A 26,821-nucleotide genomic window follows, 5' to 3' on the forward strand; every position below is an offset into this window, starting at 1 on the left:
AATCAGAATGATGATGAAGATGATGATGATGATGATGATGATAATAATAATAGAATCATATACAGGTTTAGACAGAAAAAATGCCCTACAATTTCCAGCATGCCCCAGCCAGTATGGATGACTGGGTCATGCTGGAGTTGTAGGAGTGCATTTTTTTTCCTGTGTAAGCAAATATGCGTAGGATTGCACCCTATTTCACACTGTCAGAGCAAACCATTTTTGTTTCCAGTTGTGAGAGCAAAAATAAAGGCTTTGGGAAAAGATTCAGAAAATTAATTCAGAAAATAAGCGCTATCAGACTTTTCTCTTTTTTAAAAAACTAAGTAGCTATCAGCAACTCCTAGAAAATTCTGGCCCGCCTGCGTTTTGACCCACAGGCGACTGGGGGTTGGCTTCTCTTTAGTTCACATGTGTTTTATTTATTACATTTATATCTCGCTTTTTTTCCTCCAAGGAACCCAAGGCGGTGTACATAATCCTCCTCCTCTCCACGTTATCCTCACAACAACCCTGCGAGGTAGGTTGGGCTGAGAGTGTGACTGGCCCAGAGTCACCCAGTGGGTTTCCATGGCCGAGTGGGGACTTGAACCCAGACCTCCCGACTCCCAGTCCAACACTTCAGCCACTACACCCCACTGGTTTTATTCTGGAATCCAGGCTGCACCTTTGCTTCACAGTGTCATAAACCCTCCGTCCCCATAGATGTCCCTGTGGGAAGGCGAAGCGAACATTGAAAACAAACCGCTGCGAAGTGTGTTTTCTTCCTCCGCCAGTCCGTAGATCTCCTCGTCTGTTAATTCGCTCGCAGGCGAAAAGAAGGGAAAGGAAGGGCGGAAAGAAAAAAGAGAAGGGAGGAAGAGAAGGAAACTTCTAAGGAAGCAACCAGAGGCAAGGTCTGGGGACAGAACGAGAGAGGAAGAATTGCACAGGCACCTGAGATGAAAGCAGATGTGGGAAAGGTAAGAATGCGTGGCGTACCTGTAGTATCCGGAGTTGTGGTCTTCCACTTGGCCTGGGTGGATCCGAATGGGTTGCGTGCACACCAGTCTAAACCGATTCCAAGCACTTTTCTCTCTCTCTCCTTTTCTGCTTCTGTTCCCATTTCCACCTGCTCTTCTTTCAATGCTTAGCTCTCCGTTTTCTCACCTTGGTCCCGGCTCAAAAGCCTCCTTTGGTTCCACGTTGCCCGTACCGCCACCTGCCACGGATAAGACCCATTTATTTATGTATTTAAAACATTTATATCCCGCCCTCTATCACTAGGCTCTCAGGGCGGTGTACAGATAAAATCAGACAATATAAAACAAGAAATGTACACAGCTAAAAACAAATTAAGCCGCGAATCAAGTTCAAGCCGGTTTATAATTTAAAAGCAGTAAAAACAATTCGCACAGTTCAAACAGTGTGCCAACTTGGTGAATTTCACCGTGAAAAGCTTTGTTAAAAAGCTGTGTTTTCACTTGGCGCCGGAATAAAATCAGCGTTGGCGCCAGTCGGGGCTCCAAGGGGAGGGCATTCCACAGCCGGGGTGCCACCACAGAGAAGGCCCTCTCCCGTGTCCCGCTATAGCGTATGTGTTGCGCCAGTGGGATGCAGAGAAGGGCTCCTGCAACAGATCTCAAGTCCCGGGCAGGCATATATAAGGAGAGGCGCTCCGTCAAGTATCGAGGTCCCAAGTTTCGCCCCCCACCCCACCCCACGCCCTCAACCAGGAGCCTTTCAGGCAGGATTGGACTACAAGTCCCATCAGGATGCCTGGGGATTATGGGAATTGTAGTCCAATTCCGTCCAGAAGGTGCCGGGGTGGGGAGGGCTGATTTAGGAAAACAGGTTGAATGAAACGCTCTTAGCCGCCATGAGGGAATGCAGCCTTTGTGTTCAAGTTCAAGGCAGCGGGGAGATTTTAGCTCTTGGTTCGGTTCTGGTTGACGGGACAGGCGGGCCAAGACCCGTCCCTGCGTTCACTTTTGGGATGGTCTGGTTCACTTCCAGATCTAAATCGCGTCATCGCCTTCCTCTCTCGTCTGTCCTCCGAGAGGCAGCGTGCAGGCAAAACGCGCAACAGCCCTGCGAGGTAGGCTGAGACGGCGTGACTGGCCCAAGATGACCCAGCGGTGATTTGAACCCAGGTCTATTTCAACCTAGTCTTCCCTAACCTGGTTAGATTACATCTCCCATTACCCCCAGCCAGCATGCCCCCTGGCCAGACTTCCCCAAACTGGTGCCCTCCGGTTGTGTCAAACTACAAACCCCCATCAGCCCCTGGAATGATGGGAGCTATAGTCCAACCCAATCTGGAAGCCCCCGTTTCGGGAATGCTGTAGCTATCCACAGCATCACACTGGCATTTAGTCCGGGCGTGGCCAAGGGACTGCAGCTGTCACATCCCGGCTGTCGCTTTTGAGACCGCGGAGAGCGGTCATTGCCTGCAGGATGGACGGAGAATGCTTGTTGCATCTCCCACTGAAATTTGGACAAATTTTCCATCCTCAGCTCTCCTTCCTCATAGCTCTGGAACCCGGCTTCCATTTACTGACCTCAAGCTGAGTCAGCTTTTGGATTTAAGGTGTGTGTTTTTCCCTGGAAGGACTGGTTCAACACCTTCCCTCGCATTAAAAAAAAGCCACGTGGGGATTCATCAGTTGTTTACCACGACAGCCGGATCAGCTGACCATGCAGGAGACTCTTGTAACGTGCTTCCTTTCTAGAACACCTCACCCATCTTCGCTTTGTAGGCACTGGTGCGGGGATCTATCTCGAATCGGGGTGGGTCTTCTTAAAGAGACACTCCTAGCATTCAAAACGGGCAGGGCCTTTGGCGTGTTGGCCCCCCACTCTATGGAATGCCCTCCCAACAGCGATCAGGCATCCAGCACCTCCATTACTTTGTATTTGGTGATCGCGGCATGTTTTTCAGGCATTTCCTGACCAGCGGCTCAATTCCAGCCACTGTTTTATCGATCTGTTTGCTTTCTTACGTTTTGTGTTTTCTTCTTTATTGCCCCCCCCCCCCTCAATATCTCTCGATATGGAGCTGGCTACGTGTGTGTGTGTGTGTTTTAAATAAATAAATGAATCCGGCTGGGCATCGGATCAGTTTTGCAATCAATATCCAAAAGAGAGAGAGAGAAAAGACAAGAATTAATGCTGAGAAGACCTAATTAGTGGAGCGGAGAACGTTTCCTGGCCGACACGGTGTTTAGAACTAGACTTCTGACATGACGCGGAAAGGTTTATATATGACTCCCGGCCAATCAGATGTTTGGGCTGTGGGAGCCAATCAGGGATCGGGAATGCCTGAGGTGGGCGGAGTTAAGCATTTGGTAGGCCATTTTGCGAGGTTAAAGCCGCCTCCTCCTCCTCTCTCTCTCTCTCTCTCTCTCTCTCTGTCTCATTCTCTCCCCCCAGACCTGAAGGGTACCATTTTTAGCCCCCCCAGGTACCAACCCCACACTCAGGGAAAGGGAAATTTGCCCCATCCATGAACAGGACTCAGTCAAAATCACTCATCAGTCCTTGGGGAAAGCGTTGAAAATGCGATCTTTCCGCAGGAATAGGTTTGTCAGCAGAACAGGTACCAATCTACACAGGTGAGCCTCTTGATGGTCTTTTTTTCGTCTCTTTTGCCAGGACCCCGTCGCCCGGCTGATTTAAGATCCCCGTCCAAACAGCGAGACAAGCCGTCAACAACTTGAACGCACTTCGGATGGTGGGGGGAAGGCAGTACGCCGGAATGTGGAGAAGCGGAAGGAAAAACCCAAACCAGATGAAAACGAGATAGGCACCGTTCTCATTTGCACAACCTCAAGGACAAAAAAAAAAAGAGGGACATTTTAAGGTCAATAAAGCAGATTCCACCTTACTGGAGGGGGAAACCTAACATCCCATGCTGTTTTTGTGTGCACACATTTGTGTGTGGTTTGGAGTTTTCTTTTTGTAAAAGGAAAAAAAGTGGTTTTTTTTTAAATTAAATAAAATCTCTGCAGAGCAAAACCTTTGCATTTTTAACATATTTTTTATCACTTTATGAGATTAAATTTCTTTTATTTCAAAGATAGGAGTGGGCTTTTTTTAAAAAAGAGAAATAATTTTGTTTTATATTATTTTTTCTACGAAAAGGGGGGGGAAACACCTTTTGGTTGTTTTTTTTTTTTAAAGGTGATCTTGAATGATCATTCTCCAACGTGTATGGGCACAGACGCGCAGTAAGAGATTGGATTTCCTGGATGTTAAATAATTAAATTTAAAGTCCCAAAAGAAGAGGAGGTGGCAGAATTGATTGCTACGTGACACTCGCAAGAACCAGCAGACAGGAGGAGGCATCTTAGGAGAAGAATCATTTTTATTTCGTTGTGTGTGTTTTTTCATTGAATCTTCAGCAGTGCCTAACAAAAGTAAACACCCCCCGAACCAGCAAATTTAAGTTTTTAATCAAATCTCTTACGATGCACTTATGGTAGCTTTTAAAATAGGGGAAGAGACATCCAAAGGAATCCGCTGGAGAAACTGAGGATCAATTAAAGTGGAATCCAGATGTTTTCTACCATTTTGGAAGAAGGGGAGAAATTGGATCTTATTATTGAGGGCGCCGGAGACGTTATTTCGAGGAGGGCTTTGTGAGTTACCCCTCTGAGGGGACAGCTCTCGGTTTGCCACCTACAAACACTGACCTCTGTTTTTTTTTTTCTGAAGAAGCAGAATTGGAAGCCAGCTCCGAATTCAAAGTTCAGCAGGAAGCAAAAGGAGAGAATCACTGGGATCTCTCGCCAGAGCGAAGCGTCAGCCCAGAGGCATCCTGCGGTGAATGATCGGGGGGTTATAACAGACGCTGCTTGAGGGGGTGCCCCGAATGGAGCCTATAGCATCATCAGGAGCCCAAGGACAGCAGGAGAATGAATCGGCTGAACCCAAAATCCCCGCCGCCCCCCAGGTCCAAGAAACAGAGGACGTTGGGGTCGGGAAGGAGACGACGACGGGAGAAGTTCTCGCAGTGAACGTGCGGGAGCAGGAGGCCTCGGAGGGGCTACCCCGTGAGGAACCCCCCTTTGCAAACGGCAGGGAAAGCGCTCCCAAGAAAGAGAACCAGCCCAACACCAAACGTGACGGGCCTGTGAAGCCTAAAGAGGCAGACTCCAAAGAGAGCGAAGCGATTCCCAGTGGGGATGCCGCACCGAGGAGCTCCGCTTCTCCGCCAAACAGCCCCGCCTCCAACCCGGTTGGAGACCCCGAGGAGACCCCCAAGCCCCGGGCTTCTCCGGCCAACCAACCCCAGCCGCCCGACTTCTACTGCGTGAAATGGATCAGCTGGAAAGGCGAGCGGACGCCTGTCATCACCCAGAGCGAGAACGGGCCCTGCCCACTCCTGGCCATCATGAATATCCTTTTCTTGCAGTGGAAGGTAAGGTCTGCTTCCGGGCCGCCGGGGGGGGGGGGGTTGGGGGGGGAGAACAGGCAGGCGAGGTGGGCTTCTTCACGGGACGTCCTATGCTAGGGTGACCATATTTTGGAAACCAAAAAGGAGGACAGCAAGGGGCATGTCTAGCACCAAGACGGCGTGCCCACCCGAACATAGCCTTGGTCACATGTCTGATTTTACAGCACACATTTAAGACAAATCTGTTCTACAAAATAATTTCAAAACCTCAATTTTAAAACAATTCCTAAAAAATTAATGGATGAATGGATCCATTTCAAATTTGGTATGGCTAAAGCTCTACCTAAAACCTATCATGGTGCAAATAAAAATGACGATTTTAAAAATAATAATTTAAAAACCTCAATTATTAAAAAAATTCCTAAAAAATCAATAGATGAACAGATCTGTTTCAAATTTGGTATGGCTAAAGCTCTTCCTAAGAGCTACCATCGTGCCACGTTTCATGTCTTTATCTTTAAAAATGACGGAGTTATAAGCATTTTTGTTAATTCCCATTAGAGCTGCTCTTTGGCTGGGGAAGATTGGAAAAATCCGGATTTCCCCTCCCCCTCCCGGATTTGTCACCAAAAACCCGGGCAAATCCGGTCATATGGTCACCCTAACGTACGCCCTTCCCAAATGTCAAATCCTTCCCTCTGCTCTTAGGTGAAGCTGCCTCTCCAGAAAGAAGTCATCACGTCCGACGAACTGATGGCTCACCTCGGTAAGTCGGGGTGACCGTGTTTCTGTGGGCCTGGGGGGGGGGTTCCTTGCCCTGGTGTGCCCTGGCCAGTACACTTTCGCTTCCGCCATCGGCCAGGAGGCTGAGGGCCACTGAGAAGCTGTGCCCCCTCATTCCCAGGAGGAACATCAAGCCAAAGTCGGGAGGGAGAACCAGTCTGGCCCCATCTGTCAGCCAGAGAAGCAAGCGTTGTAGGCTGTCCCCTCCCTGCCAGAAAGGACATTCTGCTCCAACTTGCCCTGGGGGTGCAGAACGAAGAGGAAAGCCAAATAGCCTTCGCTTCGCTATTCAAGCGAGGACGGCCAGCAAGAGAGGCACAGCCCACGCAAAGCTCACCCTGGCCTTGAAAAACCAGTCTCCCGCCTTCTCTTTTTTTCCTCCACACCTCTTTCCCTGTCTTTTTAAGTTCGTAAGCTCTTTTCCTTTCGGGGGGGGGGGATTTATGCCCGGCCGCATTGGGAGACAAGGATTGTCTGAAAAGCGGAAATAAAATAATCGGTCAGTTCCCTCCAGCCAAGCAGCCTTCTGTTTAAATGCTGCTCCGAGTGTGATTGGAGAGGCTTAAAGACATGTTTAGCCTGGAGAGGAGACATGAGAGCACTCTTCAAACACTTGAAAGCTTGTCACACAGAGGAGGGCCAGGATCTCTTCTCGATCCTCCCAGAGTGCAGGACACGGAATAACGGGCTCAAGTTAAAGGAAGCCAGATTCCAGCTGGACATCAGGAAAAACATCCTGGCTGGTAGAGCAGTATGACAATGGAATCAGTTACCTAGGGAGGTTGTGGGCTCTCCCACACTAGAGGCAGCTTGACAACCATCTGTCAGGGATGCTTTAGGGTAGATTCCTGCACTGAGCAGAGGGTTGGACTTGATGGCCTTATAGGCCCCTTCCAACTCTGCTATTCTATGATTCTATGAAAGACCGTGTTCTCCTTTATGAGCTTGCCCATGCTTTGAGATCTTCTGGAGAAGCCCTTCTTTCAGTCCTGCCATCTTCACAGGCACGCTTGGTGGGAACATGGGACAGGGCCTTCTCGATGGCTGCCCCAGTGCTTTGGAACTCTCTTCCCGGGGAAGCTAGACCGGCTCCCTCCTTGATGGGCTTTCAGAAGCAGGCAAAAACTTCTTTGCTCCAGCAGGCCTTTGGAGAATAATCTGTTCCTCCATCTATGTTAAGGACTTTTAAAACTGCCGTGTATTTTAAACGTTTAATGTTTTAATATTGTCATCCTTTTTTAAAAAAAAAAAATGTACATTTCTTTTCCTAGGTTTTAAAATGTCTATGTTTTAAATTTTGTAAGGCCGCCTTGAGTGCCCAGTATTAAATAAATATAATCATCATCATCGTCATCTGGGAAATGATGTTCATCGTACCACCAGGTGGACTCCAGAGCACCAAATGTGATGTTTGGTTCCAAGATTAAATAACGACTCTCTCTCTCTCTCTCTCTCTCTCTCTTTTTAAGGTGACTGCATCTTATCTATCAAGCCCCAACAGCAGTCAGAAGTTCTGCAGCTTAACTTCCAGCAGGTAAATTCATCTCTCTCTCTCTCTCTCTCACCCCTCTCTCTCATATTTATTTATTTATTTTGTTTTATTTGCAATATTTATCTACCGCTCCATATCTCAGATAGATTCCGGGGCGGTGAACGTAAGCCCTAAAACAATAGAAAGATGAAAACAGCACGTTACGATTGTTCATCTTAGAAAAAGAAAAGAATGCCGATTAAAAAAAAAACGTGGAAGGCTTCCTGGAAAAGAGCTGTTTTCAGAAGGCACCGGAAGCAGCATAGTGTTGGGGCCTGCCTGACGTCCAGGGACAGGGTGTTTCCAAAGAAAAGGGGGCCACCACACTGAAGGCTCTTCTCCTGGTGGACTGTAGTGGGGCCATAGGTCCAGGTGGAGTCATCAAGAGCATGCCTTCAGGTCCTGTTTGTGGGCATCTGGCTGTCCTCTGTTGGAAGCAGGATACTGGACGAAGTCCACATTTGATCTGCTCCATCGAGGGCCGCTCTTGTATTCTTTGACTGAAGGTCTGCTAGCCGCCAGGTTGGGGAGAGATGCCCTAAAGGCTGTCCCGTTTTCTAAAAAAAAAAAATCCCCAACACACCCTCCTTCTCTTTCTCCCGCTGCGAACAGAACGTCAACGATGCCATGACAGTTTTGCCCAAACTCTCCACGGGGCTGGATGTGAACGTGAGGTTTACGGGAGTCTCCGACTTTGAGTACACGCCCGAGTGCATCGTTTTTGACCTCCTCAACGTACCCTTATATCACGGGTGGCTGGTGGACCCACAGGTGAGATATTTTGCCCAGGCCTTTACCGTCAGCAGCCTGCGTCTGGGCGTCGGAGAGGCTTCTGGGAGATTTTTCTAGCCGAATTTCTCCAACTTAGAAATCTGCACGGCCGAAATTGGGCTGCGAAGCACTGACACGCAGAATTGTCTGCCTAGCCCTCAAACAATAGCCTGGGCTGTGGAGAAACGGAGGTGCCGGATAAAAAGATTTTAAAAAGTCTTCTAAAAGAGAGCAAACTTCTAGTCCTCATGGTTATGACAGAAAGTTTGGAAGTTGGTGGACTGTTTCTGCTGTCTCCAAAACCAGGAGATTACACAGATACTGTTTCTGAGCTCCTTAGAAGGCAGAGGAACGTATTTGTGGCTGAAGGAGGGTAGGAGTGATTGGCCCGACAGGATTTGAACTCGCACCTCCCTGGACTTTCTCCCTTGTTCTCGTGGTATCTTCATTTCAAAATCTGTTTTCTGTCTGCCCCAGACACCAGAAGTGGCCCAGGCTGTCAGCAAGCTGAGTTATAACCAACTGGTGGAGAAGATTATCACCTGTAAACACTCCAACGACCCGAATTTGGTGACCGAAGGTAACGCTTCCCTCCCTAGGTTTCTGAACACCATCGAGATCCAGAGAGGTTCTTAGCTTCAGAGGCCCTGTTAACCAAGGTCCGATTGGCAGGGAAAACTGACAGGGCTTTCTTAGTGGTGGCTCCGTGATTGCGTGACTCGCTTCCCGGGAGATCCCCTGGTGGTTTCGGAAGGCCTTTTAACTGTCTTGCTGTCATTGCTTTCAATTGAATTGTTGCATTTTTATTGTTTTCACTTGTGGTTACGCCAGTTTAATATTGCAAGTTGTTTTGTGATGATCTTGGAATTGTAGATCACAAGCTGAATATGAGCCAACGGTGCGATATGGCTGCAAGAAAGGCAAATGCTATTTTGGGCTGCATGAATAGAAGTTGAGCTTCCAAATCGCGTGAGATACTGGTTCCCCTCTATTTGGCCCTGGTTAGGCCTCATCTAGAGTATTGCGTCCAGTTCTGGGCTCCACAATTCAAGAAGGACGCAGACAAGCTGGAGCATGTTCAGAGGAGGGCAACCAGGATGATCAGGGGTCTGGAAACAAAGCCCTAGGAGGAGAGACTGAAAGAACTGGGCATGTTTAGCCTGGAGAAGAGAAGATTGAGGGGAGACATGAGAGCACTCTTCAAAGACTTAAAAGGTTGTCACACAGAGGAGGGCCAGGATCTCTTCTCGATCCTCCCAGAGCGCAGGACACGGAATAACGGGCTCAAGTTAAAGGAAGCCAGATTCCGGCTGGACATCAGGAAAAACTTCCTGGCTGTTAGAGCAGTACGACAATGGAAACAGTGACCTAGGGAGGTTGTGGCCTCTCCCACACTAGAGGCATTCAAGAGGCAGCTGGACAACCCTCTGTCAGGGATGCTTTAGGGTGGATTCCTGCGTTGAGCAGGGGGTTGGACTCCATGGCTTATAGGCCCCTTCCAACTCTAGTATTCTATGATTCTATGACTTTTCTGGGGCCTTTGAAAAGTGGGGTATTAGTTCCTAAATCAAATCAAAGAAACACTCTTTCACGACAAAGAGTACCAGGGTGTTTGACCCACAGTACCCACTCTGTTTACGGATCATTTTCAGACCTTCGCAGGTCAGTCTGAGGCCCAAAGTATTGCTTTTTTTTAACCCTGGTCCCCTGCAGTGGATTCTCAGATTAATAATAATAATAATAATAATAATAATAATAATAATAATAATTTTATTTGTTACCCGCCTCTCCCTCCTCACCCTCTTACACCCTCAACCCTAACCTCAGGGCTGATAGCGGAGCAATTTCTGGAGTCTACCGCTTCCCAGCTGACCTATCACGGCCTGTGTGAGCTCACGTCCACGGTGAAAGAAGGGGAGCTGAGCGTCTTTTTCCGGAACAACCACTTCAGTGCCATGATCAAGCACAAGGTAGGCCTCACGCAGGATGACTTTTTTAAAAAAAAATTAAAAAAATCTATCTCATTTATTTATTTATTCATTCATTCATGACATTTATACACCGCCCCATAGCCGAAGCTCTCTGGGCGGTTTGCAAAAGTTTAAAACAGTCAACATTAAAAAAAAGTATACAAAATTTAAAACCATCAAAAACATAAAAACAACAGTATCTATTTAAAAACAACAGTTCTGGGGGCCGTTAAAAAACAAACTTAGCGTTGTTAAATGCGGTTAAATGCCTGGGAGAAGAGAAAAGTCTTGACCTGGCGCCTGAAAGGTAACAGTGTTGGTGCCAGGCGAGCCTCGTCGGGGAGATCATTCCACAGTCGGGGAGCCACCACCAAAAAGGCCCTGTCCCTCGTTGCCGTCTTCCGAGCGTCCCTTTTAAGATGCACATTATTATTTTGTGCTGTTTACTTCAACAATATTGGCGCCAGGCGAGCCAATGCAACCAAGGCAAATCATGCTAAACGTAATATATTCAATGTATAAAGCCACCTTGCGGAACCTCTGGCCACGCCCCTTTCCTGGACACGCCCCTTTCCTAACCACCAATTGTTTCGTGCCTTTCTGGCTTTTGCGCGGTTCCCCCCCCCCAATCAAAACGGTTGAAAGGCCCCTCCTAAAGTTCAATGACTCGGCAGTGAGAAAGCTTTAAGCTAAAACAGGCTGGTGTTTTGGCCCCGCCCTCGTTTGGTTTCGGCCCCGCCCACCACTGGAATCCCGCCCCCCCGAAAGCTTCTCCAAAATGGGATCCGGGCCGAAAGAGCTCAGACACCACTAGAATGTAGTATATGTAGAATAAAAGCTCAACCCGTATAGTATTAAGGTGACCAGGGCTATGGATGCCTAAAGATCTCTGCTTTCTTTTTTTTAACCAAGTGGCCGTCTATATTTATTTATTTATTTATTTATTGCATTTCTATACCGCCCAATAGCCGGAGCTCTCTAGGTGGTTCACAAAAATTAAAAATGCAGAGAAAGCCCCCGCCGTGGCTGCGAATCTGTGCTGCATCCATTATACGACGCAGACGCAGCTTCGCAGCCCCAGCAGCTGCCCGTTGGAAAAAGTCGGCGACTTACCCCGAATTTTTCAAGGGGAGCGAGGCCAATACGGTTCTTCCGCTGTCAGACGTCACTCTGGGGGCGGTCCTTGGTGGAAGGCGCCCAGCGATTGGTCACCTTCCACCAAGGACCGCCCCCAGGGTGACGTCTGACAGCGATTGGTCACCTTCCACCAGGAAGAAGGCGGACGGGCGGCTCCGGTACCCGGGTGGCCACTGGAAATCCCGCACTCCCTCCTCGGAGTCGCCACCATGGGAGAGTAAAATCACAGGGTTTTGGAGGGAGGCGGCACCAACGCAGTGCCGTGAAAACAGCCCCAAGCAAAAACAAGTTTCTTTTTTTGCAAGCTCCCCAAAGTGACTTCGTTTTCCCCGTATTTACAGACCACCTTTCTCCCTCTTGCAAGAAGCCCAAAGCCAGTGTGGTGTAGCGGCTAAAGTGTTGGACTGGGAGTCGGGAGACCCGGGTTCGAGTCCCCACTCAGCCATGGAAGCTCACTGGGTGACTTTGGGCCAATTACAGACTCTCAGCCTAACCCACCTCACAGGGTTGTTGTGAGGATAACATGGAGGGGAGGAGGATTATGTATGCCACCTTCGGTTCCTTGGAGGAAAAAAGGCAGGATATAAATGTAATTAATAATAATAATAATAATAATAATAATAATAATAATAATAATAATAATAATGCTGTTTAGGTAGTCTCCCTCCTTCCCATTTTATCCCACACCAACCCTGTGATGTGGGTCAGGCCAGGGAGCTTCACGGCCAAGCGGGGACTAGAACCCGAATCTGCCTAGTCGCAACTCTCCCGCCACGCTTTGAACCCGCCTCTCCGTGCTCTGTGCCCACCGTCCAAACCAATCGTCTGTTTTCAAACCCTCCGCCTTGCTTTTGTCTCTTCCGCCTGCCCCGCCCCCCTGCCCCGCTCCAGAGCCACTTGTACCTCCTGGTCACGGACCAGGGGTTCCTACACGAGGAGCAGGTGGCCTGGGAGAGCCTGCACAACGTGGACGGCGACAGCTGCTTCTGTGACGCGGAGTTCCATCTCAGCCACGCCCTGGGCAAGGAGGCGGCCGGTGGGATGCCGCTGGACCAGCAGCTCAACCAGAGGCAGGTGGACCAGGTAAATGGCAGGCCAACGCTCGTACCTGCGTGCAGGGTCAATCTCTGATAAAGATGGGGCGAGGAAGCGGGAATCCAGGCGGTGGTGCGGGCGTCCCACATGAAAAGCCAGAGAGCAGCAGGTGCAAACTCCACTTTTATTCCTATGAGGACGGCACTGCGATCACAGGGCTTTTCTTCATGACGCTTTTAACCATACCTTTACCGAGGCTTCTGCTTCCGGGTTCTTCGCGGGATTAAAATCGGCTCCTTTACACGTGCTTTTTTTTTTCTCCCAGAGGTTTCCTTTCTCTGCTTTTCTATATGTTCCATTACCCAATCACTAGGTGGCGCTGTGGGGTAGGGGGGGGTCTGACTTCTGAAGACGAGCCTCGAATTAGTCCCGAGTCAACGGAACGAGCGTTCTTAAAAAGGATACGTGCGCGCAAGTGTCGGCGAGTTGCATAGACGTTCCTGGCTGCCACGGAGGATTCCTCAGCTCTCCCATTATTATTATTATTATTATTATTTATTTGTATAGCACCATCAATGTACATGGTGCTGTACAGAGTAAAACAGTAAATAGCAAGACTCTGCCGCATAGGCTTACAATCTAATAAAATTAATAAAACCCTGCGAGAGCTTCTCCAACGTGGAATCCGGCCTCAGGGCTGGAAGGAGATTCGACACTCCCCGTTTGAACACCTTGAATTCTCCCTAGAGCCACCCTGTTGTCTGTCTTCTTCCTTGCAGGACTACATGATCGCCTTGTCCCTTCAACAGCAGCAAGGCGGACCCGCTCTGAGCGACCTGGAGCTGGCCCAACAGTTGCAGCAGGAGGAGTACCAGCAGCAGCAGCAACAGCCGCCGACGCCCGCCACGACCCCCCCAGCGCAGGTAAGATGGGATGGGCTCACGCCCCCATACATGCTTTCAGCCTGACCTGGCGGCTGACCCGCTGTCTTCCTTTGACACACGGTGCGGGAGGGGGTGTAGTGGCTATGCTGTCTGTTGCCTGTTTTTATGGTTTTAAATTTTGCGTATCGTTTTTAATCATAGAATAGCAGAGTTGGAAGGGGCCTACAAGGCCATCTAGTCCAACCCCCTGCTCAATGCAGGAATCCACCCTAAAGCATCCCTGACAGATGGTTGTCCAGCTGCCTATTGAAGGCCTCTAGTGTGGGAGAATCTTTGTGTTAGAATCGTTCGTAAACCGCCCAGAGAGCTTCAGCTATGGGGCGGTATAGAAACATCATCATCGTCATTAAAAACATACCTCATCGACATAGCAATACTGAATGACAAAAGTGTTGTCGAAAAGGAAGAGGAAAAGAGAGAAAAAATATACACCACTAGCCACCAAAGTCAAAGAACTCTGGCAACAGGAAAAGGTCACAGTTATTCCGTTAGTCACATTAGTCAATGACATCACATCCAAAAAAAAAAAAACTATACAGAAAGCCTTCAGAAACTGGGCCTACCAAAATACATCCACACCAACACCCAGAAAGCAAGGCATACTTAAAACGTGATCAATGGTCAGGAAATTCCTGAATCTCCATCTAGAAAAACCACCACGAGTGAGAAACGAGATGATGATGATGATGATGATAATAATGCTTCTCTCCTTCTTTTTACTCTTTTTTTCCAGGGGAGAAGCCCGCCACCGTCCCGCTCCCCCGGAGAGCGCAGGCAGCGGCAAAAACCGGATTCTGACTGTGCCATCTTGTAATGGCGACCCGCCGGATCCCCCTCCCCCCCCCCACCGCCAGCCCCAACCTCCGGCCCGCGCCGTGGGGAAGGCTTTCTTCCGTTAAACAGTTCTCGAAGCTACGTTCGCTCTGTTCCGGGGCCGAAACCAACCTTTTTTTTTAAAAAAAAGAAAAGGCAGAAATAAGCTAACTTTCGGGTGATGACGCACGTTCTTCAGCGTCTTTGATTCCTTTCTCTCTCCCTCTCCCCTCAAAACTCTGCGCATGGGCAGAGGTGTGAGCAGTCTCAGCTTTGTTGCGGGGCAGAGAGAAGGTTGCAGGTTTGGGGGCGTGGATGGTTTGGGAGCAGAAGAGGCGAATATCCCATCTCCCAGGACCAGGGAAACCAGCAAGCGATTAGTGACAGAAAAGGGTGGGTTTAGACACTTCGTGAGCCAGATTTGCCAACCCCACCCCACCCTGAGTCTGAGATTCAAGTTTTGCTACTCCAGAATTTCAAAGGTGTTTACAGCACCCAGGTAAACCTCTTGAAACAGGAGCTGCTGCTGCCTACATTTTTATAGGTGATGTTTCAGCAACGCACGGCTTTTGCGTGAGATTCCAGGGCACATGATCCAGGGAGTCTTTTAAAAAAAAAACCAAGCTCCCGGCTTTTTGGGGGGAGCACAGATGCCTCCTTCGCAGCTTGTGGAGATGCCCTTCGCAGGAGAAGGGGCTCGTAACGTTCCGCTTTGCGCACCCGGAAGGTTGCGGGTCCTTGTCCCGTCCTCTGCAGTTAAAAAGGATCGGGGAACGGGAAAGATTTGGGGAGGCAGACGTTGCCCATCAGAGCATCACGGGAGAAAAAGTCTAGATTGGCTGAGCTGATCCAGAGGCAGGTGTGGTACGTTCGCCACAGCCTGGGGGACACAATCCCAAGCCGCTTGGAAACCTTGTCGGTCACCCGAAGGCAGAGATGCCGTTACAAAGGGGGAAGGAAGGCAGCAGTGAAGGGCTTTTATATATATCTCGAAACGGGACAATAAAGGAGACCATCTCAGACAGCGTTCAGTTTAATGAGTTGCTCCACATCTGGATTTTAAATGGCGTAGGGGTGCCCACCCCCACCCAAGGCTGGCCTAGAGCAATCGCACGCCCTAAATGCCGAGGCTGCCCCGCTAAAATTTGGGTGAAAGAGAGAGAGAGGGAATTTCCTCCAAACTCTGCGCATGGGCAGAGGTGTTCTTTGCAGGAGCAGGGGAGGGAGAGAGAGAGTCCCGACTGATTTGGTGGTAATGCAAAGATATGGAAATAACATGAATCAAAATACGCTGTTTAGGTTTTTTGACAATAGCGCTGCAAGGCGAGAAGGCGAGGGCAGAGAAGGATTTATTCACTGGCGCAATGTGGCGTAACGGACAAGGCGTAACGGACACAAGATTTAGCCGAGGCGGGGAAGGAAATTCATAAGCTTTAAACGTTTCAGAAACAAACCGTTATGATTTATACAACGCGGTCAGAATACTGCCAAGGCGAGCGGGGGGCGCAGTTTTAGGGCTGACCTCCCCCGATTAATTCAATCTTAAATCGATTAATCATATGTGTTTTTTGAGTTGGTTAATCAATTAAATATGCATACGTTTACATTTGAATAAACACTACTTCACAAATAATAAAGAAAGATGTGTTCTTTTCTCTCTTTTTTCAGCTGACACTGCCTTAGAAGAGGTGTTTCCTCACACGGACCTCTTCTGTGTTCTTGGGGTGTTGAAACTCTTTCAGCCTGAATTTCATTTCAGGGAAGTTTTGGGGGGTCGTCAGGGTTTCAGGGGCCGAACAATACAAGCGTGCGAAAGAAGGGGTGCGGGGACGCCTCTTCTAACATATTAGTAAAAGAAGCTTGCACGGTGTGTGAGAGAAACGGGGGAATGCCTCTTCCAAAATATTTGTGGAAGAGGCTTCCGCTGGGTGACAGAGAATGCCTCTTCAAAGTTGGTATTAGAAGAGGCATTCCGTCACCTGTGGTGGAAACATGGGAAGGCCTCTTCTGAGACGACATTGGAAGAGGCCTTCCCTTCTGGTGTGTGAAAGAACAGGGCAAATGCCGTTCCAAGACGGTGTGTGTGTATGTATGTGTATATATATATATATATATATATATATATATATATATATATTAGGGTGACCATATGACCAGATTTGCCTAGATTTGTTCGGGTTTTTGATGGCAAATCCGGGAGGGGGAAGGGAAATCCGGGGTTTTTTCCGAAGAGCAGCTCTAATGGGAATTAACAAAAATGCTTATAACTCCGTCATTTTTTTAAGATAAAGACATGAAACTTGGCACAATGGTAGCTCTTAGGAAGGGCTCTAGTCATACCAAATTTGAAACAGATCCGTTCATCCATTGATTTTTTTAGGATTTTTTTTAAAATTGAGGTTTTAAAATTATTATTTTTTAAATTGTCATTTTTAAAGATAAAGAGATGAAACTTTGCACCATGAAAGGAATTAGGTAGAGCTTTAGCCACACCAAATTTGAAACAGATCCGTTCATCCATTGATTTTTTAGGAATTTTTTAAAAATTGAGGTTTTAAAATTATTATTTTTAAAATCGTCATTTTTAAAGATAAAGAGATGAAACTTTGCACCATGAAAGGATTTAGGTAGAGCTTTAGCCACACCAAATTTGAAACAGATCCGTTCATCCATTGATTTTTTAGGATTTTTTTTTAAATTGAGGCTTTAAAATTATTATTTTTAAAATCGTCATTTTTAAAGATAAAGAGATGAAACTTTGCACCATGAAAAGATTTAGGTAGAGCTTTAGCCACACCAAATTTGAAACAGATCCGTTTGTCCATTGATTTTTTAGGAATTTTTTTTAAAAATGAGGTTTTAAAATTATTTTTTAAACTGTCATTTTTAAAGATAAAGAGCTGAAAGTTGGCACCAGGATAGCTTTTAGGTAGAGCTTTAGCCATACCAAATTTGAAACAGATCTGGGGCCAGTAGCAAACCCTGTTAACAACAACAGCAGCTTGCAATGAGTGAAGATACAGTCAGAAAAGGTATTTGAGGGAAGGGAAGAATGTAACACACAGAGTATAGCAAAAGCTTCAAAGTACAGCAAAACCTACAAAAGTAGGAGTGAGTGAAGTTAATTTCAGATACATTGAATCTCTCACTTGTTCTTTATTTCAGTGATTTAAACATTAAGATGTTATGTAGAACGGATTTGTCTTAAATGTGTGCTGTAAAATCAGACATGTGACCATGGCTATGTTCGGGTGGGCACGCCCCCTTGGTGCTGGACACGCCCCCTTGGGGGCAACCATGTTGTCCTCCTTTTTGGTTTCCAAAATATGGTCACCCTATATATATATATATTTTGGGGGGACTTCAGCTCCCATTAGCCCCAAGAAACATGGCCAGGGGTCAGGAATGTTGGCGGTTGTAGTTTGAACCATCTAGAGGGCACCCAGTCGAGGACGTCTGACCTCTCTAGGTTGGGTTTCCTGAGAGCAATAGCACTCTCCCGCCCAGTTAGAGACCACCTGCCTCCAAAGGTGGACGTCCCATATAGCTATCACGATTAGCGGCCGCCGATTTATTTTTATCCCCCGAAACAAGGAGATGCTGACCGCCGTCCCCTTTAAACACGCTGGTTTGCGTTGGCCCAAGGTGCCTGCTCTTCTTAATTAAATTCCTCCACCATCACCACCTTTGAAAATTCCTGAACTGATGCAGGCCACTTCCTTGTCCCGATTTATGGACCTTCTGCTGTAGGGTGTTGCGGAGAGGAGGAACCGTGGGCTGGAATCCAGAGGCGGGTTTTTACACGGAGGGATCCCGAACGGAGAACGTCTTACAGGTCTTCTGACCTGCACAGGCCAAGTAAGGCTTCGCGGTAGTCGCCGTTCGTTTCTGCCTAATTGGGAGATAAAAAAGAACAGTTCAGAAAAGACCCAGAGGCACCAGAAAAGACCCAGAGGCTCAGCGCACGCCTGAATGTCTCCCTTTGAAATCTAACAAATCAGGGCCTGGCCGTAAAGAGATCTGAATCTACTGGTAGATCTTAGAGTGATTTGCAGTAGTAAATCGGCAAGGATCGCTGACGCCCGATCGTTTGACAACAGCGGCAACAAAATTACACCGCACAAACTCAGGATGGGAGGCTTGCGGGCTTCTCCGAGGCCTCTGGCTGTCCCTCGTTGGAAACAGAACTCAGGGTCTGCTAACGTTCTTTTAGTTCTAGCTTGTCCCCCGAACGGAGCAACTCACCTTTGGGCACATAGCACACTCCTTGCACACACACACACACACACACACACACACACACACACCCCACAACGAAACCCTCTTTGGACCTTACCCAGATGAAGGAGTAGAGAGAGATCCCATAATGCTTTCTGAACTCCGCCCGGATGCTCAGCAGGTCAGTTTCGCGACGGGAAATCATGATCCGAGCCAGAGTCCTCGGACTGCTTCCGGGACCCTTTGTTGGAGGGCGGCAAGGGAGACAAAGGAAGGGGGCAGGAGAGATCACAAAACGTTGACCATTAAATTCTGCTGTCGCCTTAATTAACCATGTCAAATAAACCTGCATTTTTTACAAGCACTCAAGATATATAGATGGATGGATGGATGGATGGATATAGATACATAGATATATCTGTCTGAGGACCAGGCTAGTAACTTAGTGGGCTTATTTGCAAGGTTGTCCTAATAGATGAAAAATGGAATTTTCTAAAGAAAAAAGAAACGGAAGGTCACTGTGACATATGCTGTTGTGCACTCCTGGAGGGAGGGAAAGCAGGTCTGAATACAACTGAGAGAATAATACAGGCCCTTCACTCCATCCCGCCATCATCAGAAGCATGCATGGTGGGAATGTGGGACAGGGCCTTCTCGGTGGCTGCTCCAAGTCTCTGGAACTCCCTTCCCAGGGAGGCTAGACTGACACCCTCCTTGCTATGTTTCCTGAGGCAGGCCCCCCCAAAAAATGTTCTAGCAGGACTTTGCGGAATAGTCTGGACCTGTTGGATTTTTTTAAAATTGTCATTTGTATTTTAAATGTTTTAATATTACATCAGGTTTAATTATAAGTGTAACTTTTGTTTGTTTCTGTTTATGTGTTTTAATTATATATGTTTCTAATCTGTAAAGCCGCCTTGAGTCCCAGTATTGGGGAAAAGGCAGGATACAAAATTAATAACAATACAGTAAGGATGGTCAGGTGGAAAAATCCTCACCTTCACGGCTTGGTATAGCTTCCTAGCAAAATATAGCGGTGCGTTTCGGACTAGAGCAACTGCAAAATAGAAGCGTTTGTTACCACCACCACCCCAAAAAATAATGTTCACAATTACCCCTTTTCCCCCCTTTTCGTTTTCCTGACAGAGCTCCTCCTGTGCCTTTTAAGACCAGGCAGAAATTCAACCGGGCAGCCTCCCTGGCATGGACAGGAAGCTGCACTAATTGTACGCTAGCCCAACACAAGAGCTTTGCCTAGCCAGCGAACTAAGGGAGGATTTGAATCCAGGTTGAAACCGCTTCCCTATGGCCACGCCCTGGCTTTGCGTTTCCACTTCTTTTCATTGGGACCAGAGGCAGGTTGCGGGAAACGAGAAATGAGCGAGGCCAACGGTGCCTCTAAGCTCATGCAGAGAATTTCCACAGCCACCCCATTCACGGCTAAAGGGGACGGGTTCCCCAGTCTCTCGCCCATCCCAGAACTTCCCCTATGAACAAAATTAAGCGTACCCACCAGAAGCATTTCACTACAACGGCCCTCCTTCCCAGATGGGGATGGTGGAGTTTGTAGTCCACACATCTGGAGGGTTCCAGGCTGAGGATGGCTGGGACCATACCTACCTATCATCATTCCAGCTTCTTGGCCGTTGCCCTGGAAGTATTTCTCCGTGGCTTCTTCTATCTGGACCCCAGTCGTCTTTTCGTACCAGCTGAACACTGCGGGAGCAAGCGAAGGCTGAACAAGATCTTTCCTCAATTTCTCATCGCTGAAGCTGGCTTCTTTTCTGATTTAAAATCAATGGTGCTTCTCCGTTCTTGGGTTCCCCCTTTCGAAGTACAAGAGGCCGGCCGCCACACATATCACTGACCCACGCCAGACTTCCGACTGGAGGAAAGCAAGCCCAGCTCACGCAGAGGTGCAACGGGTAGAGACAGGGTAAGAAGCCAAAGGCCTCCCTTCCTTTGCTGTTGTTCCGCAGCAACTGGTGTTTAGAGATAGACAGCCTCTGAGGCTGGAGGGTCCATGAGAGGCAGTGTGGTGTAGCGGTTAGAGTCTTGGACTGGGACCCGGGAGATCCGGGTTCCAGTCCCCATTCGGTCATGAAACTCACTGGGAGACCTTGGGCGAGTCCCTTGACTCTCAGCCTAGGCTACATCACAGGGTTGTTGTGAGGATAAAATAGAGAGGAAAAGGGGCAGGATATAAATGTAATGATGGACAAATTTTAGAAACTGGGAACCTCCTCTCAGGGCAGTTATGCCTGCTGTGCCCATCGCAGGATCCAATTACATTCGTGAGAGATCCATTGGTTGGGGGTTGCAACAGGCAACCTCCTCGGAAGCTCAGCAAATCCTGCTGCGTCCCTACAGGTGGGAAGGGTTGTATGATCCAGTCTTGCCGGATAGAGAGATGTGCTGGGATCACCCACCTTCATAATGGAAAGATGCCTCGCTCAGCTTAGTGACTCATCTGGGGAGGCGACGGGCAGCCTCCCCTGCTGCATCTCTGCGCCACGAGAGACCGGACGATGGAATCACACCCAACGCTGAGAAAGGGAGGGGTCACCCAACCCTCAGCAGGGGGGAAAACCCCAGAGACTCACAAAGAGAGGTTGCGGGCACCCTCCCTCTGTGGTCAAGAGCTCTGAACTCAAGAGAGGGGAGGGAAGAACCCTGGCTTTGCACATGGAAGGTCTCACATTCAACCCCCAGATTTCCAGGTAGGTGTGCAAAAGAACCCTGCTGAAACCCTAGAGAAATGCTGCCAGTCAGCGTCAACAATACTGGGCTACATGGACCATGGGTTTGACTCGTATGAGGCAGCTTCCTATGTTCGGTCATGTGTTTAGAACCACGAGGAGTAGAATTATTATTATTTCGCTGCTAGTCAGAGTTTGGCTGACCCTAACGGAAAGCCAAATCCCAACTCAGCATCTCACAATACCTGAATGGGTGATGGGGAAAGAATTGTTTCAACCTCAGAAGCTAATTGGTTCGGGAGAAGAGCCCCTGAATAATCTGGGGGCTTGTGACTCTAGGGCTCGTGACTCTAGGGCTCCAGGAAATTCTTGTTGGATCTATTTGAATACACTGCATAGGATGCCAACGTGGCTAAGCACAACCTCTCCGGCCCTACAATAGCAACTGCAGGCATTACAAGCTCAGACTTGCCTCGGTTTAGATGTTCAGGGCTGCGCTGGGTTAGAATTCTGATCCATTCCTTCTCATCCGGCTGGCCTGCGTTGCTGCCGCTACCTGCATCCGCGAGAGCCTGGAAGGACACACAAGAAACGGCAACCGGGTTTTGTGAGACCTTTAGAGAAACTGTTGCATGGTTAAAATAAAGGCCATTGCTCCTCCCAACGTCCCACATACATCACGTCTCACCTTTGTATCCTGCTTTATCAAGACGTAGTCAATGACCCCGGAGTACTTTTCCCGTTGACCCTGTGGGACGGTGGGCAGAAAATCAGAAATTAGTCACATTTCGGCAGGGATCGGCTGTCCTTGTGGTTCAAATATTCGGAGCATCAATCCGTGATCTTTTAGAAGAAGCTGAGTGCACTTTAGAGGCTAGGAACATGCTGTGTTTGTAGTGACCGGAAGAGGAGATGGGTTGAAGTCTAAGACATTTCTTGCACCTCGTTTTGCAGAGAGACACTGGCAAGACATAGCCAAAGTGGTTCCTTTTACCTTGATCAAGGAGATCAGGAGCTCTTTAAAATAGCCGCTGGTCCCAGAAGTAACGTCCTTCTCAAGGTCTGATTTAAAATCTAGGCACAGTGGAGGAAGCGAGAAGGATGTAAAACCACATCGAGCATGCGTACATAAGCCTCTGTCTTAAATAAAGTTGTAAACAGATTACACATTTGCTTTTCATTTCATTTCCTCCTCCACCACCACCCAGTTATGGCAATTCTATTTATTTTTACCGTGCTTATAAAAGTCCAAGATTTCTTGGAGTTGCTGGTTTGTTCGAGTACAAAGGATTTCAGTAAGGATGTCAACCTCTGGGCCCTGCAAACAGTAAAGTGATTTACTTGCCAAGATAGATAGACAGATGATAGACAGTTAGACGATAGATAGATAGATATAGATGATTGTAGATAGATAGATGATAGATGGTAGAGAAATGATAGATAGATGATAGATAGATGATAGATAGAAAGATAGATGATAGATAGATGATAGATAGATTGATAGATGATAGATATAGATGATAGATTGATTGATTGATTGAGATATAGATAGATAAATGATAGATAGATAGATAGATGATAGATATAGATGATTAATTGATTGATTGATTGATAGATATAGATAGATAGATAGATAAATGATAGATTGATAGAAGATATAGATGATAGATTGATAGATTGATTGATTGATAGATATAGATGATAGATTGATAGATAGATAATAGATGATAGATAAATGATAGATAGATAGCTTGATTGATAGATAGATGATAGATAGATAGATATAGATGATAGATAGATAGATAGATAGATAGATGATCGATGGTAGATAAATGATAGATAGATGATAGATATAGTTGATAGATAGATATAGATGATAGATTGATAGATGATAGATAAATGATAGATAGATAGATAGTTATAGATGATAGGTATAGATGATAGATAGATAAATGATAGATAGATTGATAGATAGATGACATAGACATAGATTCCTGGACTGTTTGTCATTTTTCATTGTATTTTATTCGTTCACATTTTATTCTTTTACCCTTTTCGTAACCCACCAGAGAACATCTGGCATTAGGCAGATCAAAAATAGAATCAATCAATCAATCTAGAAACTGCGGTACAAAGCCTATGGCTAACCACTGGGCTGAACATCTGGATTTTGACAGCTGGAGAAATGCAGGCATAGGGTCCAGGGTGACAGGTGAACAAAGGCCCACTTCCAAATGCAGAATCAAGGGGATGTGGTTTAAAAGAAGACAGAATCATAGAATAATAGAGTTGGAAGGGGCCGATAAGCCACCGAGTCCAACCCCCTGCTCAAGGCAGGAATCCACCCTAAAGATGCTATCAGCACCTGTGGACCAACAGCTGTACCTTCAGGGCCATGTGGATCTCATGGGCGTCATACTGTGCGGCCGGCCTCAGCAAGCCCACGACAATGTTTTCCAGGTCCGCTGGTACGGCTGCTTCTAGAGTCTTCAACAAATCCTGGAGCAGGAAGCAAAGCCAAAAAAAAAATCCTTTAGAACACAGGTGGGGAACCTGCAGCCTGCCATATGTCTTTGTACTACAACCCCCATCATCCCCAGCCAGCATAGTCCAACACATCTCTTAGGGAAGACTGCTTTTAAATACTTGGCAAAACAATTCCCCCCCTCTCCCCTCCTTTATACCAGGAAACAGCCTTGCAACTGTATTCTGAACAGTCTTCAAGGGCAGACCCATGCATGACACATTGAAGTAGTCTAGGCCAGATGCTCTGGGAATAACTGCAGCCAGGTCACACGTTCTTCTAGGAAGGTGGCAAAGGAACTGAAGCTGATGAAAACCATGCCTTGCCGCGGATGATGGATCTAAAACACACTTCCCCTCCCAACCTAACCTGTTTGGTTAAGTCTAGGAACTCCTTGGAGATTTGTTGGCGCTGGTCATCACTTCGGTTTGTCAGCAGGTCAACGATAGTTCTGTACTCGACCCCTACCATGACAAAGACTCCATGTTAGAGGCAGCCACAAAACCAGGGTTTTATGTGCATTCTTCTTCTAAATTTTATTTTACCGTTCTGCACCCAGGAAAAATCACATTTTGCAAGTGCTCTTTTTATGCAACTGGTTATTATCAACTGCCCTGTTTGCGTGTCAAATTTCTATCCTGCCTTTCGGACTGGGATCTCCAAGGTGGCGTACAAAAATTTGAGGCCACCATTACGGGTTCGAGTCCCGACATAATCGAGTCAAACTGAGCCACGTTTTCAAAAACCAACACAGAGCAGTGTAGGTTACAGGGAGCCAGGTTCAAATCCTGCCCTGCTAAAGCTCTCCGGGTGTTTTTAGGCCCCGTTGCCATCTCTCAGGTTAACCTACCTCACAGGGTTGTTGTGTGGATTTTTTAAAAAATGGAAAGGAAATCCAGCAACACCACAACTGTGAGGATGATTGTTACAAATTGTTACCTTTGCCGCAGACAGCTTGAAGGAGTGATTGGACATCTCTCTCCACGTCAAAATTCAGGTGGGGCCTGATGGTCCCCAGCGTGCCCCACACCGAAGTCTAGGACAAGAAAGTCAGGAGACAGAATCTTTGTGATCCAATCACAGAGCTGAAGAAATAATAACATCAGAAGAGCCATGCTGGATCAGACCGAGGGTCCATCTAGTCCAGCGCTCTGTTCCCACAGTGGCCAGGCAGCACCCACAAGCAGGACACGGGTGCAACAGCACCCTCCCACCCACGTTCCCCAGCAACTGGTGTATCTAGGCATACTGGCTCTGATTCTGGAGTTAGCACTTAGCGATCAGGACTAGTAGCCATGGATAGCCTCCTCCTCCAGGAATTTGCCCAACCCCCTTTTCAAGCCATCCAAATTGGTGGCCATCACCACATCTTGCGGCAGTGAGTTCCGTTGTTTAACTCTGCAGGGCGCGAAACTGCTCTTTCACTGCACTTATCCTTGAATACATCTGAGTATCACATATAAATGTCTACCTGTTGCACAGCTTTCGCTCCCGCTGTTGGTATTTTTTTCTCTGGCCATGGCTAGGCCAGGCCTATATCCCAGGATCGTCCCAGGAGCATCCCTGTACATCCAAATGACACACAGGGGATCCCAGGAGCAAGCAGGGACGACCCCTCCATTTGCCTGGGATAATCCTTAGGTCTAGCTAAGGCCTCTCTCTCTGTACCCATTATATAACCCTGACAACTGAAGTTGAACACTTCTTGCCTATGACAAAGGAGGGTGCACAGTTCACAAAAGATTCTGCTACAATCTATCTGTTTGTCTTGAAGGTACCGTATTTCTTCGATTCTAAGACACACTTTTCCCCCCAAATAAACATCTCTAAAAATAGGGTGCGTCTTAGAATCACGGGTGTGTCTTGGGGTTTTTTTTCCCCTGTTGGTGGTACTGAAATTAGTATGCGTCTTACAATCGATGGCATCTTACAATCGAAGAAATACGGTACGTCCCGCAAAAATTTTTGTTACTGTTGTGGCAACCTGGCTACTGTTGCGGGGATATTTTCCTTTTCAGCACAGCCCTCAAGTAGATATTTTCCTTTTCAGCACAACCCTCAAGAAACTTCATTTCATTGAATTAAGTTTCTGAGCCGGGGATATTACAGAACAGCCTTCTCCAACCTGACGCACCTCCAGGTGTTATCAGACTGCAGGACTACACCTCCCATCACACCCAGCCACTGGCCCTGCTGGCCAACGCACCCCACGCTGTTATAGAGTGTTCTAAGAACTAGGTCCGGATTAAAGATGGAGTCACAGACGCCGCAAACACGTTCCACCTTCGGGAGTATCTTCCATCTAGTCTATGGTTCAGCGCCTTGTGAAGGCTTTTGGGTTACTTCACAAGCTCTTACTGTCGGCAGCTGGCATTGAAAATAAATCAGAATTGGAGAGGCTGAGTCACTTTAACCCCCTTAGATGCGACGAAGCTCACCTTGTCTGCCAGAGGGAGCTGCCTGAGGATTTCGTCGGCCAGGGATTGCATCTCAAGCATTCTGCAGCCCACGGTAGCCAAGTTGAAGCCTGCAAACATTGTCATCGTCATCATATACTCCAAGGGAAGCTCAGAGAATGGCAACAAGGGAAGAGGGCCTTTTCAGTGGTGGCCCCTCAATTATGGAATGATCTCGCCTGGCACCAACATTGTTATCTTTTCGGCGCCAGGGCAAGACTTTTCTCTTCTCCCAGGCATTTAACAGCATTTGCTGAGATTTTTTAACTGACCCCAGAATATTATTATTATTATTATTATTATTATTATTTATTTATTTATTTATATAGCACCATCAATGCACATGGTGCTGTACAGAGTAAAACAGTAAATAGCAAGGCCCTGCCGCATAGGCTTACATTCTAATAATAGTTGTTTTTAAACGGATATTGTCTGATTTTGTTTGTATTTTATGCTTTTTTATGGTTTTAAATGTTGTATGTTTGTTTTTAACGTTCACTGTTTTTAACTTTTGTAAACCGCCCAGAGAGCTTCAACTATGGGACAGTATATAAAAGTAATAAGTC

The 26,821-nt window shown here is 47.4% G+C and overlaps 2 protein-coding genes across 2 annotated transcripts; one reads left to right on the forward strand and one right to left on the reverse strand.

Moving 5' to 3' along the window:
* Positions 1–707: 707 nt before the first annotated feature.
* Positions 708–15,341, forward strand: MINDY1 (MINDY lysine 48 deubiquitinase 1). Its single transcript, XM_063145693.1, has 11 exons — positions 708–959; positions 3,631–3,838; positions 4,693–5,398; positions 6,083–6,140; positions 7,627–7,691; positions 8,301–8,459; positions 8,937–9,039; positions 10,287–10,429; positions 12,458–12,649; positions 13,381–13,524; positions 14,279–15,341. Exons 3-11 carry the CDS (start codon positions 4,850–4,852, stop codon positions 14,357–14,359), a joined length of 1,494 nt encoding a protein of 497 aa, XP_063001763.1. The 5' UTR covers positions 708–959; positions 3,631–3,838; positions 4,693–4,849; the 3' UTR covers positions 14,360–15,341.
* Positions 15,342–17,868: 2,527 nt separating this feature from the next.
* On the reverse strand, positions 17,869–26,297 carry ANXA9 (annexin A9). Its single transcript, XM_063145766.1, has 12 exons — positions 26,238–26,297; positions 24,739–24,835; positions 24,169–24,263; positions 23,661–23,774; positions 22,509–22,593; positions 22,270–22,349; positions 21,964–22,023; positions 21,748–21,847; positions 20,197–20,292; positions 19,575–19,633; positions 18,695–18,817; positions 17,869–18,250 (listed from the first exon to the last, which is right to left on the reverse strand). The coding sequence occupies exons 1-12, from the start codon at positions 26,295–26,297 to the stop codon at positions 18,188–18,190; spliced, it is 1,032 nt and encodes a 343-aa protein (XP_063001836.1). The 3' UTR covers positions 17,869–18,187.
* Between the last annotated feature and the right edge of the window lie 524 nt (positions 26,298–26,821).

This window comes from Elgaria multicarinata, chromosome 21 (assembly GCF_023053635.1).
Source record: "Elgaria multicarinata webbii isolate HBS135686 ecotype San Diego chromosome 21, rElgMul1.1.pri, whole genome shotgun sequence".
NCBI classification, from domain to species: domain Eukaryota; kingdom Metazoa; phylum Chordata; class Lepidosauria; order Squamata; family Anguidae; genus Elgaria; species Elgaria multicarinata.